This window comes from Pagrus pagrus (genome assembly GCF_965226575.1).
Source record: "Pagrus pagrus genome assembly, chromosome: 5".
Taxonomy (NCBI): Eukaryota; Metazoa; Chordata; class Actinopteri; order Spariformes; family Sparidae; genus Pagrus; species Pagrus pagrus.
This window is the reverse complement of record NC_140189.1, coordinates 4,839,533-4,853,205: the sequence shown is the minus strand read 5'-3', so window position 1 is coordinate 4,853,205 and position 13,673 is coordinate 4,839,533. Positions and strand designations below refer to the sequence as shown.

At 41.1% G+C, this 13,673-nt stretch overlaps 1 protein-coding gene across 1 annotated transcript in view; it reads right to left on the bottom strand.

Annotated features, from left to right (window-relative positions):
- The window catches only part of fat2 (FAT atypical cadherin 2), a 123,189-nt gene that overhangs the window by 61,365 nt on the left and 48,151 nt on the right, over positions 1–13,673 (bottom strand). Inside the window, exons 9-14 of the mRNA XM_084353255.1 lie at positions 12,745–12,957; positions 12,011–12,221; positions 7,592–11,259; positions 6,789–7,185; positions 3,277–3,476; positions 1,405–1,558 (exon numbers count right to left, since the gene is read on the bottom strand). Of these exons, the coding sequence (XP_084209381.1) occupies positions 1,405–1,558; positions 3,277–3,476; positions 6,789–7,185; positions 7,592–11,259; positions 12,011–12,221; positions 12,745–12,957 (4,843 nt within the window). The remainder of the gene's footprint in view (positions 1–1,404; positions 1,559–3,276; positions 3,477–6,788; positions 7,186–7,591; positions 11,260–12,010; positions 12,222–12,744; positions 12,958–13,673) is intronic.

The window sequence follows — 13,673 nt, the reverse complement described above, 5'->3', positions numbered from 1 at the left end:
TCCTCACATTTTCAAAACAGGCCTGTTACTTTAGTTTGAATGCATTTGAGGGGAATTATGGATTATTTTTATTTCCCAACATCACAAGACTGATTTCAACCTATCAGTGCACATCACGCACGGCAGACGGAGACAGACAGAGAGGGGGACTGGAATGGGGAGAAAAGACGTGTCAGTGTCTCGTATCTGCAGAGACCCTGCAGCCCTCTGCCTGGATTTTCTTATTTTCTCACTTTGTTGCTGCTCGGGACGCTTTAACAACCCAAAATGTGGCTATTTGACATCCTGGGAATGAGACTCAACAATCAGCCATCTTTGTGGTGCGTTTAGGAACAGCTGGGACAAATCCTACTGACTCTACCTTTAAGTTTAATAGTCTTTGAATTATATTAATATGACGTGAGCCTCAGTTACCTTTGATGACAAATGGCCGCTAGAAATGTCCTTCAGAGTAAAGATACTTTTTACTTTGACACTTAGTACATTTCAGAGCCTGTACTTTATTACTTTTACTTGAGTAAAGAAGTTGAGAAGAAGTCTTTTTTACAAGTATCTGAACTTCCACTGTAGGAAAGAATGTTTGGATATTTGCTACCTGGATATTAAAATGTTGATGTCTGAGTAACATTTAGCATTATAACATGAGCATTTTAACTGTTTAGTAGGAAGCAGGGACATGTTTGAACAAGCAGGTAGGCTGTCCAAACATTTCATTTGATGCTAAATGAAATAATCGGATGGGCCTATCAGAGGTCTGGGACAGCCACAGACATACATTTTTTCTTTTGTTTTCCTCAGAGCATCAGGTTGTTAAGATTTTTTTTAATATAATAAAAAAATGCTTCTAAAACAACTCACCACCTCTAGCTTTGGTTGTTAATATTACATGTTTCCAGTCCTGAAGCGATGGACAGCTGAAAATTTTGACCGCTGACTGGCTCCCAACAAAAACTGGTGTAATTTAACTCTTCATCCTTTGGGATCCAACAGATGTCATATTTCAATCAAACTAAAGTGTTGGCCCCAAAACACTGACTTAAATCAGAACTGAGAATGGATGAGAGGTGAATCGTCTTCAAGAAACTGAAACAAGTCCAGTTGCCTACGATACAGCACTTAGAACTGACTTAAATTGCAGCATCTACACCCTCTCTGCTAGCGTGGATAAAAGCTGATATCTTACAGGAGATCGGGTGGCACTGAAGTCATGACAGAAAGATGTTATGACAGAAATAAAGTGTGATGGATGTCAGTGAGGAGCTCCTGGGAGGAAAAAGAAAAGACAGTAGAAATGTTTTTGACTCTTTTCAGCACAGAGCCTCTCTGAGCAGCTGATGGTATCACTCAAACGCTCACACTTAGAGGCAGCACTTGTGTTTTGACCCCAAACATACACCATCATACCTGTCCTATGGTCGAGATGGAACTTGTCTGCGTTGGGACCGTGGAGGGTGTAGGAGATCTGGCCATTAGCTCCCACGTCTGGATCCGAAGCCGAAACCTTCAGCACAAACATGCTGGAGGGCGAGTTTTCCATCACCGCCTCCGTGTACACCAGCTGGAACATGAGGATAATAACAATAATCAGGCCTCCATTTGCATAGCACTTTTCACAGTCGAGCTCCTGAGTGCTGGATGTATAAAACGACACCACTACTGGGCTCCAATAATGAAGAGAAGAAACGTGATTTTAAACGTTTTAGCACTCGCCAGGATTCATTAGAGGAGTTAAATTTACAGTTTACTTTACATCGAGGGTTAAGTTCAGAAGGGAAAGATTTAGGATTCAGATGGTTGTTAGAGAGTTGTCATCAGATGAAACGGTTCCCACAAAGATAGTCTGCCTGCTCAGGCTGCAGAGTGGGCCACTAACCGTGGGGTTAGTGTCTCAACTCCCACCTCCTCAGTCCTTGATCAGGATACTTAATGCAAAGTAGCTCCTCATACAAGGAGGGCAATTCCTTTTTAAAGTGAAAGTCAATTTTTGGTACATTTCATCAATAAGATATACATTTTTATTTCTGTGTCTTGCCAATATCTGGCCCATCCCACATGGGATTACAAGACACCATCGTAATACAGAATGTATGTCATCTTTCGGTTTAATAAATATCATCAATTTCTTGCAGGGGAAAAAAAAGAAAAACAATACATGTATGAAATTGCAAATTTCAAATGAATTGTACAGTGAAATGATAACGAGCTTTTTTCCTCATTAGTTTAAAAGTTTAAATGTTTGGTATGTATACAGCCAGCCTAACCTTTGTGCATCATCCGTGTACAAAGTCAGATCCGCATAAAAAAGGCAGCAGAATACAAAATGGACACATAAAAAGGCGCAAGCGAAAAAGGTGTCTTTGTCAAAAAGAGGAAAACTGAAAATTCACACTCATATCTAATAATGTGAAAGTATTTCTATTTGGTTTGTTTTCAAAGATTTTGCTGTGAAACAAAATGTTTGTGAAGGAGCTTTACCTGGTTGGGTAACTGAACAATATTACAATGTCAGTCGAGCACAGGCCTTTATCCTGTATTGTAGTTACACATTTGCCTCCCTCTTTGGCATCGAATAGGTGTGTGTTTGAGCAGAAATGATGGTACACTGCTGTTGTGTGTGACAGCGTCTGACTTACTGACAGTTTCGCTGCAGAACATCCTGTTGCTGACTCCACAAATATTAGTTTTTTGGAAGAAAACAAACTGTTTATACTTCACAAAGGTTCAACATTCATTATTTGGCGTGTACAGACTTTCCCTTCAGAATTGATATTGACTTTATTGGGGGAAGGAATTCTCCTCTGATTACATCCAATAACTAATTATTTAATGAGGGTAGTAAAGGTTTTAACTATACAGGTTGAAGCATATTCGATAAAAGTCGTAAAAAGTAATCATTTTCTTCCAAAATCCCCCCAAAAAGATTCAGTTTGTCCTAAATTTGTTCTTCATCACAGCACTTCAATGAAACCCTGACTAATAAGATTCTTTATTAGTGTATTAGTGGAGGAGACACTGCGAGGCGGCAGGGTCTATTATAAATTGTGACGAAGATTTAATTTACTGAGAAACATTACTGGTACAATTAAAGATGAAAAGAAAACGTGCAAAGAAAGTAACATTTAATTTCCTTGAACAGTTCCCAGGAGACAAGAAGACATTCTTGTACATCATCTCCCAGGTGGGAGTGTGTCTGACAAGCTGTTGTTAACTTTTGATGCATAAATAAGGACGATGTGATGCTTTGATGACTCTTATCTGTATCCTGTCCTTCCTCACCTGCTCACACAGCGGACTGTTGTCGTTGATGTCCAGCACGTGGACGTCTACAACAACTGGAGCCTCAAACTTCCCGTCGGTGGCGGTGACTCTGAGTGTGTATCTGTCTTTGGTCTCTCTGTCCAGACGCTCCTTGACAATCAGACCCCACTCGCCCTCGTCTGCCTGAATGATGGCAAACTGGCCCAGAGGGTCTCCATCTGCATGTGATGAGGGAGAGTTTTGATTTGAAAAATGTCCTTAATGTCCATCACAGTAACCTAGAGCACGAGACAATTTCCTCAAATGTTTTGTACGATATACAGTCTTAAGCTAGAGCCTGACCGATATATCGGCTGGCCAATACTATCTGCCAATATTGGCCAATCCCGTATATATCAGTATCAGCACTGTCCAACATGCACAGATATGAAACCTTGTTTTTTTTTTTTTTTGAGATTATAATGCAAAAAAGATGCCTGGGGTAACTTATAATTATTAAATTCATAGTGAAATTTACTGTTTCAATGCATTGATGTCATTTTTGACAGTTTAAGTTTATTGTTAAACTGTAACATATCCTTTACATATCTTTGTTTTAAGGATCAATGCAAAAAAAAAAAAGTGTGTATATTGGCTGATATATCGCATCTATCTTACTATCTAAACCCCAAAAGACCCAGAGACAAGAGACCTTGTTAGACACGGAAATTCTAAAACCGTCAATTATTTGATGTTTATGCTTACTGAAATAAATAATTATTTGACCAATAATCAAAATACTTGCTGTCTATTTTTCTTTTGAATGACTATTTGGCAGATCGATCAATTTGCAAATTTAAAATGTACACATACTCTCACTCTCAAAATTGTACTTATTAGCTGATTACGACCCATATTTACGCTTCCGGTCAGACAGAGGCCTCTAGTGGCCATAGTAATTATTGCAGCAGCAAAGGAGTAAGTCAGGTGAACTAGCGTAAAGAGTGACCAAATCCGTAGGAGGAGGAGCACAGGATTGAAGGGTTGGGTAAACCAAACCAAAACCAAAAGTCAACAGTGAGTAAATTAAGCTTACATACTTTAGTTTAACGTAGTTAAGATGTTATGACAGAACTTAAGTTATGAAGACAGCCAATCTGCGCCTGGTTGTTGCTTTGGGAGCTGTGATATACATTGTTTTAAGAGTGACCTGCAATCAACCTATTCAGTCATTCAGGTATAAGGACATTATGGAAGGTCTACAAAGTGAATATCTGTATTAGGTATTAAGTATTTCTAAAGCCACAATTATGGCCTTCTATATTAGGATAGGAAGTTACATTATGAATGATATGGAACATATTTAGCTGTGTAAAAGAAGAAGTTAAGAAAGAGGTAAACCGAGTGAAAAAAGCATGAAAGAAACAAGAGTCACCTTAAAAAGTAACTCTCATGTATTAAAACACCTGACAGGGTTAGAAGTGAAGTGTTTTGGTGATAATAAATTATAGACAGGTATCTCTTGGTGTTGTTCTACAGACAAAATACAATCTACAATAAATCAGCAATCAGAATGTTCATGTATATGTGTGTGACGCAGGAATTCAGTGATAAATGATGTTTGTTCTCTGTGCTGTGACGTCTGTTATTCACATAAAAGAAGAAGTTTGTGTCCAAGTTTCTTCTTGGTTGTGCTGTTTGTTGGTCGTCTGCTTTGCATTCATTGAGGCGTCTCTCTACCCTTCTATTACCTTCTGAGTAATATAAAGTTTCTTAAATTCCCTGTTTTCTTATTTAATACAGGAGCGTCTTTGATATTGAGTTCTGATGGCTTGTTGTTCCTGATGAATAATTCAATCTTTTCTCTTTGCCATCTCGATCTTTACTCATTTATTTTGTATCGTGGGGTAATATTTTAACATTAGGCTGACTCACCTGGGTACTTTGCATTTTATTGTTTCCTTTTCTCTCTCACAAACCTTTATTTTTTTTTAAAATGAAAACTTAAACAGTTTGTGGCTAGACAGCTGACCCTGTCTGGTGAGCATCAGTCTGTTTGCTACATCACAGTCAGTCAGACACCTGTTTGACAAGTGTCATGCGTTGATGGAAGTCTGAACACACGCTTCAACCTCAAGAAGCAAACTGTTTACAGCTATTAAAAGTTGTCGTACAAGTTGTGTGGTTTTCTTTCAATGACAAACCATTAAGTCCTACTGTATATAAACACCACTCAGTATGATGAGAGATGGGTCATTAAAAAACACATGCACATTTTTTTAAAGGCTACCACAGTGGAGATTATTAAGGGCTGGTGAGGTTTTTTTGGACTGAAGCCATTGATACTTGATGTTTATGCTGATATGATTTACAGAATCTCCAAAAGACATCAATAAGTAGTATTTCCACAATAATGTTGCTCTTTATTTATTTTTACTTTATTACATCTTACTTTCGTTGCAGAAAAAGCCTCTGAAAACATATTTGGATGAATGAATGAAATTAGGGCTGCAAATAATGATTATTTTCTCCATTCATCGATTAGTTATTTGTTTATAAAAGGTCAGAAAATGGTTAAAAATGGCAAATGTTTCTCAAATACAAAGATGAAATCCTCAAATCTTGTTTTATCCATAACCCAGAGATATTCAGTTTACTGTCAGAAAATATTCACATTTAAGAAGCTGGAATCAGAGAAGTTTGACTTTTTTTCTTTAAAAAAATACTCAAGCTGATGATCAAAACAGCTGCCAATTAAATTAAAGTTGACAACCAATCGATTATTTGTTGCAACTCTTAATGAAATGTGAAAAGAAACAACACACTGGACCATTTTTGAAACTTTTTTGGGGTCTAGTCAAAACCTGTGTGTTGCATGAGAGATCAAGACCATCCTGGCTATGGTCCTGATGTAAAAACTACTGGAAACCAAAGTAATTGAACTTTGTTGTGTGAAGCAGCTCTGTTGTCGAGAGACTCTTCTGAATAAATAAAACGCTCAAATCAATCATTACTGTCGGTGGGCAGCTTAAATATCCAATGTTTGCTTCTGTTGTCTTTCTTGTCGATAAATTCACGTCAGTAAAACCATTTATAAATAATCCCAATGCAAATATTCCTCTGTTACACTTTCTAAAACAATTGTGACAGCGAGCTCCTTTAGAAACGGTCCATCTTTGACTGTCTGGAGGAAAATGGAGGATTTGCATTAATATGAGGCTTTGTTTTTGTTGTTAGCTGCAGGGCAACTCGTTGGTATTCCCGTCTCGTCGGCTTGTCAAACTGCTTCTCTTTGTGATTAATCTGTGGCTGAATAACATAATATCATGACTCAACTGAGGGCGTTTAACACAAGATTTCATTTCACCTCATTAATGTCTTGATAAAGCCCACAATGTCGCAAATCTTCAATGGGACAGTAATTTGGCTGAAACACACACACACACACATACATACACACGCACAGACGCACACACTGATTTGCACAAATAAACACACAAGGGAGCAACACAAACTCACATTCACAGGCTCAAGTCTAAGAACACACTAACCAGTAATGTAACACGTCACAAGGCGGCTCTCCAGTGACACGTCAGCATCTGTGGTCGTCATAGAGACGATGACTTCACCAGGACTGCTGTTCTCCACCACTGAGCCGCGGTACACATCGTCGGAGAACTTTGGTGGATTATCGTTCTCATCCGTCACCGTCACCTCCACCAGGACGCTAGACGACAGCTTGAAGTCGCCGCCGTGGTCCGTGGCAACCACGTTGAACCTGTAAACCCTGGTGGCCTCGCAGTCCGTCTCTCGTACAGTGGTGATCCAGCCGCTCTCTCCATCGATGGAGAACACCTCAGTGATGTCCGCTGTGGTGTCATCAGGTAGATTCTCCAAGCTGTAGGTCACAAGACCGTTGGTGTCTGTGTCAGGGTCGTTGGCGGTCACCTGCGGATCAAGATGAAGATTCAGTGGAACTGAATGGGTTAATACTGAGGGGTTACCGAAGTAGATTTATATCAGTCAACAAACAGTATGTAGCCTTTAATATCTCATATCTATTGAATCATAACAACAGTAAAAACATGCACACGCATATCAGCCATTCAGGCCTCAGTGACACTTTGGTTGGTGGCCATCTCAACCTACCAACTCAAAGCGTTGGTATTTGACTACCTGGAGATGAGACTCAACAAGCAATTATCTTTCTCCAGAATCACTTTTTGCAAAACAAAATTTGAAATACCTTTTATAAGAAATGTTAAGTACAGATCTCACACTGTTATACTCTTTCCAGCCAGAGTGACTATAATCTAGTCCTAAATATAAAGAATCAGGATTTTCCTGCTCTCACCTGGATAACAGTGGTTCCAGCAGGCAGGTTCTCAGCCAGGAAGGCTCTGTATGGGTTTGCATCGAACACGGGCTGATTATCATTCACATCTTGGACCTGGATGTTGACCGACACCAGTGACGCTACATCAGTCCCGTTGTGGCTTCCCTGAGCGATCACATCTATCTGATACCATTTTGTCTTTTCATGATCGATGGTCTTCTGCAGCAGCAAAGTTCCGCTTTCTTTGTCCAAAGTGAACACTTTGTCTTTGTTGCTTTCCAGCGTGTTCCCATCCACCAGGCTGTAAATAAGAGGCATGTCAGAGTCGGCCCTAACAGAGCCGATCTCTGTCCCTACTGGGACATCCTCTGCAGCTGAGAAGGTGTAGAGAGGCTCTGAGAACTTTGGAAGAGGAACCTCAGGAGGAACCACTTTGACTTGAACAGGGACTGTGGAGTTGTAGAAAGGAAGGCTGCCATCGCGAGCTTTGACTTTGAAGTTGAAGATCTTGTTCTCCATGCCAACAAGACTCTCTTTGACACTCACAACTCCAGTGAAAGGGTTGATCTCGATGATGTCTTCAGTCACCTCTTCAGCTTCATCTACCGTGTAGGTGACGTCTGCATTTTTGCCGTCATCTGCATCATAAGCCATGATTTGAATGACAGGGGAGCCTCTATTCACAGTTGACTGAATTGAAACTTGGTATTCTGACGCTTTGAACTGAGGAACATTGTCATTCTCATCTGTGAGAATAATCTTTACCGTGCAGAAGGCGACTCTTCCGCCGCCATCTTTGGCCATCACTTTGATAGCGATGACTCTCTGGTTTGGATTCTCTCTGTCCAATGGTTGTGTTGTTACAATCTGGCCATCATTGTCGATGGCAAATTTCTCATCAGCGAGTTTATTTATGATGGTGTAGTCAACGCTGCCGTACGGCCCATCGTCAGGGTCGATGGCCGCCAATCGGATCACTCGAGTGCCTGCCTCTGCATTTTCAGCGAGCTCTGCTTCGTAGATGTTCTGCTTGAAGTACGGACTATGCCTGTTGCTGTTCATCATGTTAATATTGACAGGTGCTGTTTTCTGAAACACTCCGTCAGACACCGCTACCGTCAGGTTGTAGTAGGGATCCAGATTCCTCTTACAGACGTTAGAAAAGGAGATAATTCCTGAGGATTCGTTAATGTTGAAGTACCGGCCTTCATTCCCTGAGAGGATTTTGTACCTGAGGTTATTCAGGTCCCCAGTATCGGGATCTGAAGCTTGGATTTTGATCACTATGTGGCCACACTTTGCCATTTCATCTAGCGTGGCTTCGTACTGGGAGGTGACAAAGTCTGGTGGGTTGTCATTGACATCTGTGACATTTATGAGGACGTAGGCTTCACTACTAAGAGGAACAGAGCCATTGTCAGTGGCTTTGATTTTCAATTTAAAGTGCGTTGTGTCTTCATAGTCCAGCACCTGTTTTGTAACAATCAACCCGCTATGAGGGTCGATCTCAAAAAAATCAGTCTCGTTTCCCTCCGTTTTCACCATCTGGAAGGTAAGATCTTTATTCCTGCCAGAGTCTTGATCAGAGGCAGAAAGTTCTTTCACAGATGTGCCAATAGGAAGCCCCTCATCAAGGATCGCAGAGTACGTCAGCTTTGAGAAAACTGGCGCGTTATCGTTCACATCCTCCACTTCTATTTCAATGGAGGCCTCAGAGAAAGTTCCGGTCACAGAGTCAGTAGCTCGAACTGTCAACACATGCATGGTTTGGCTCTCGTAGTCGAGCGGGTTGGTGACAGTCAACACACCAGTTTTGAAATCAATGTGAAAGTGTTTGGAAGCATTTTCCTCCTCGAGGTTGTAGATGAGTCGATAGCCCTCCGGATTCCTGGCCTGAACGTGTAAGATGGTGGTGAATGGTGGGACATTTTCTGGGACTTTTAGCGGATACAGAAGAGTCTGGAAAACTGGGTTGGATTGATTCCTCACTTGAATGCTGAGCTGTGCTACAGTGCTGCGACTCGGTTCACCCTCGTCCATTGCCAAGACTGTCAACACGTACTTATTCAGAGCTTCAAAGTCAAGAGGCCTTTGAAGGGATATGTCACCTACGTCAGGATCTATCCTGAAGAGGTTGTAATCTTCCTCCAGTGAGTACATAATGGATCCATTCTCTCCCAGATCTCTGTCGATAGCCATTGCTTGATACAAAACATCTCCTGGTTCAGATGCTTCAGAGATCATCATTGAAAAAGGCAAGTTTAGAAACTGTGGAGAGTTGTCATTGACATCATCTATAAAAACCTTGACCTGGGTTGTAGCTGTCCTGGGTGGTGTTCTCATGTCTTGTACCATCAACACTACGTCATAAACATCTTGTAACTCTCGGTCAAAAGGAATACCTGTTGTTTCAAGTACGCCTGACGTCTGGGAGATAGAAAACTTTCCCATTGGGTTTACCACAGAATATGAAAGAGGCTCATTTAAATAACAACCTGTGGTTTTGAGTGCTGCCAAAGTTTTGACTGTCTGAAGGTTTTCTGCAACACTAGCTGAATACACTTTCTGCTCAAATTCGAGATCGCTTGCTGTGAGGTTTGTTACGTTTATCTTGACGGTTGCTAAGTCTTTGTAGAGGCCGTCTGAGGCTTTGACGAGCAGTTCGTAAAACGGCCTAAATTCAGACACATTGCTTATGGTGATGATTCCAGAGTTGGGCTGAATTGAAAAGACATTTTGAAGATTCCCCTCGGTGATGCTGTATGAGACTGTCGAGTCGGCGTCATGGGCCATGACGCGGACAACCTCTGTATCTCTGACAGCTGGGAAGATGATGGATGGCTCGTACACAGGGGAGGTGAATTGTGGCGGGCAGTCATTCAGGTCCAGGACGCGAACAGTGACCTTGGCAGGCTCCGTTGCGCACAGTGATGGTTCCCCCGAGTCCTTTACCTGCACACTGAAGTGATACTCTGCCTTGGCTTCAAAGTCAACGGGTGAAATTAAAGAGATGGTGCCCATACTTGAGTCTATCTTGAAGACGATCAGGGCCTCTGGTTCAAGGATCTCATACACCAGCAGAGAATTTGCATCTTTGTCTTCATCAGAAGCCTGGATGACCAGAGGGATGTTTCTTTCCCCCATAACCATGCTGTTGATGTGAGCTGACTCACTTATTTGCCCCAGGTACTCCTTCTGCTGAAAAACAGGAGCACTGTCATTCTCGTCAATCACGTAGATGTAAACGAGAGTCTTTGACAAGGCTCCAGCTGTGGTGGAAGCTGTAACTTTGAGTTTGTATGAGGCACAGTTCTCAAAATCAAGGTGCTTCTGGATTGAAATCAACCCAGTGTAGGGGTTGATATGAAATGTCCCATTTGGGTTGCCACTTTCTATCCCATAATGCACTGCAGCAAGGCTGGAGGCTGAGATGGTTACCACTGGTGTTCCAAGGGCACTTAATTCACTGATCTCTGTGAGGTATTCGTCTGAGGGGAAGACGGGTGGGGTTTGGTCGGAGATGCGGACATGAACGTGGACGGAGCAGAGGTCACTGCGCTGAGGGAAACCCTGATCAGTGGCCTTCACTGTCAAGTGAAACTGGTCCTGAGGCTGAAGGTCCAGAGGTTTGGACACACTGATGGAGCCCAGCTCTGGATCTATGGAGAAGATGCTGTTGATATTCCCTGCAAGAAAAGAAATGTGTTACAAAAACAAATCAGCTTTTTCAAAATGCGATCAATGCGTTTGTTTGTAACCTTTGAGTTCCACTTTCTACCATCACTTTATTTGCTTTTATCTCCTACTACTGTCTTACAATTTTGCATTAGATTGCATAGAATTCATTATAATAAAATTTAATAATTAAGTTAAATGTTTTTTTTATTTTATTTTTTTTAATCCAGATAATAAAAGGATAATAGATGTGTTGGGAGAGGTCAAGAAGCTATCAGGCTGAAGTCAGTCAGTTACATTTATCTTATTCTATTGGTTGATTCTTTTTCTCTTGTTTTAATAAAGAAAAAGACGTTCTTTGCTATAAACAGGTTTCACTGCTTTGACCATATGTGATCAGCGACATCCCCTGAATAAATCTTGCAGTATTGCAAGAGGATACGAGTTGTAGGACACAGCTGTTCCACAAATCTTTCAGAAGGTCAGGACAATTTTTTGCACCATGTGTGATGTTAGAAGCAAACAGAGACAGTAACACTTTCATCTCTCAGGTATCAACATTGTGCCCTTAAACCCTCTGCCTCAGTGGAGCTAAGGAGTCAACATTCGAAGGCTATGGCTGTACGGGGCAGCTCCTGGTGGTAAACATTAAAAAATGGTTGCAGCTTCCAGAGGGGAATAATCCTAACCTAATTAATGTAAATCAGGGTGATACAAAAAAGGAGCTTATAAAAGATAAAAAAGAGCCCCTCTGCTGCTCACCTGAGTGCAGAGAGTAGCTGATGTCAGCGTTGCTGCCCATGTCCTTGTCCAGGGCCTTGACCCTGATGACCTCGGAGCCTGTGGGGGCCTGGTTGGAGATGCTGGCCTCGTAGCGGGGGCTGAGGAAAGCCGGTGAATGATCGTTACAGTCCTCCACCTGAACCACCACCTTCACAAAGTTCCTCTTCACTGGGATCTCCTGGTCACGCACCTGAGGAGGAGCAAAGAAATGTTCAAGTGTCTGAGAGTTTAGTACTGAAGCTGTATTTGTGTGATACGTTCTCTTAATCCTCTGCACATATAACATTTCTAATTTGAAATTATTACTATTTATTGTCAATTTTGACCCATTCTGGATGTATTTTTAATTTTAACAGTTGCCTGGATTGTATGTAATTTATTTATTTTAGCTGTTTTTCTGTGAAAGGCCATCTACCCCGATGTGAGGGAAAAAAAAGATTCTGTAAGCCACTACAATGAGAAACCTTCTCAAGATAATGACCAGATATCTCTAAATAATGACTTAGTATCTTAAAATAATGTGTTAGTAACCCAAATTGAGATAAATATTTTTTCTATATTTTTCAGTGAGTATAATATTGGCAGCTCAGATGTTTTTGGGTCTATTCTATTTTATCCTGTGTCTAATTGTCCTACACTATCTCAAGTGTAACTAATACACATTATAGATATCTTCATAAGCTTCTGTTCTACTGAAATAACTGTCTCGTTACCATCACAATCAGTGTATGAACAGAGATGGTCTCATAGTCCAGCTCCTCCGTCATCACCAGGACTCCACTCTTTGGGTCCAGATGGAAGAACTTGGTGCTGTCTGGATGGAGGCTGCTGTGGATGGAGTACACCAGCTTACTGTTGGTGTCGGCGTCCTGCGCGCTGATCTGAAGGATGTCCTTCCAGGGGGATGTGTCCTCAGGAACTCTCACCTTAAAACAGACAGAGGAGGACAGAGGAGGACATGGGAAACAACAGGTTGTGAAGAGTGGATATAAAAATGAATTCCTAGAATTTGACGTTTCAATTTAAATCACACTATTTATTCATAAAGGTGGTCTGACAAAGGACAGAAAACATTTGGGGACAAGTAATGGCTCTGTAAGAGGAATAATTCCAGAGACGGGAGCAGAGAGGCCATTGATTACTGTGATTTAGAAAACAACAATGATGCAGCAGTTGTACTGTCGATTGAATGTCCTGAAAATCACGGTAAAGAATGCCTGCAGAGGTTATAATAATTCCAAACATGTGTCTAAACTTAAATTTAAAGTGGTTTCTAACCCGCTCCCTGGTAACCACGAAAACCAGACCAATCAATAAATCATGGCCTATCAATCCTTATGTGAATTATCAGTCTACAATAGTGTTAGGCTTTTTCCTATCTTTATTCAAGAGCTTTCATTTTGAGAGCATGACTTATTGATTTCACATTCAGATTTTGTAATCCTTTCACTCAACCTCCTGCCCTCGCACTCAAACAGCTGCTCAAATTGAAAGATTACGCATATAAATAGGAGAAAAAGCCCAACACTAGAGATCTTAGTCAAGAAAAATAAGAGCATGATTATCCCAAAACCAGACGCAAAGAATGACAGAAGTGATACTCATCAATCCGACATGTCAAATCTAAATCATAAAAAATCTG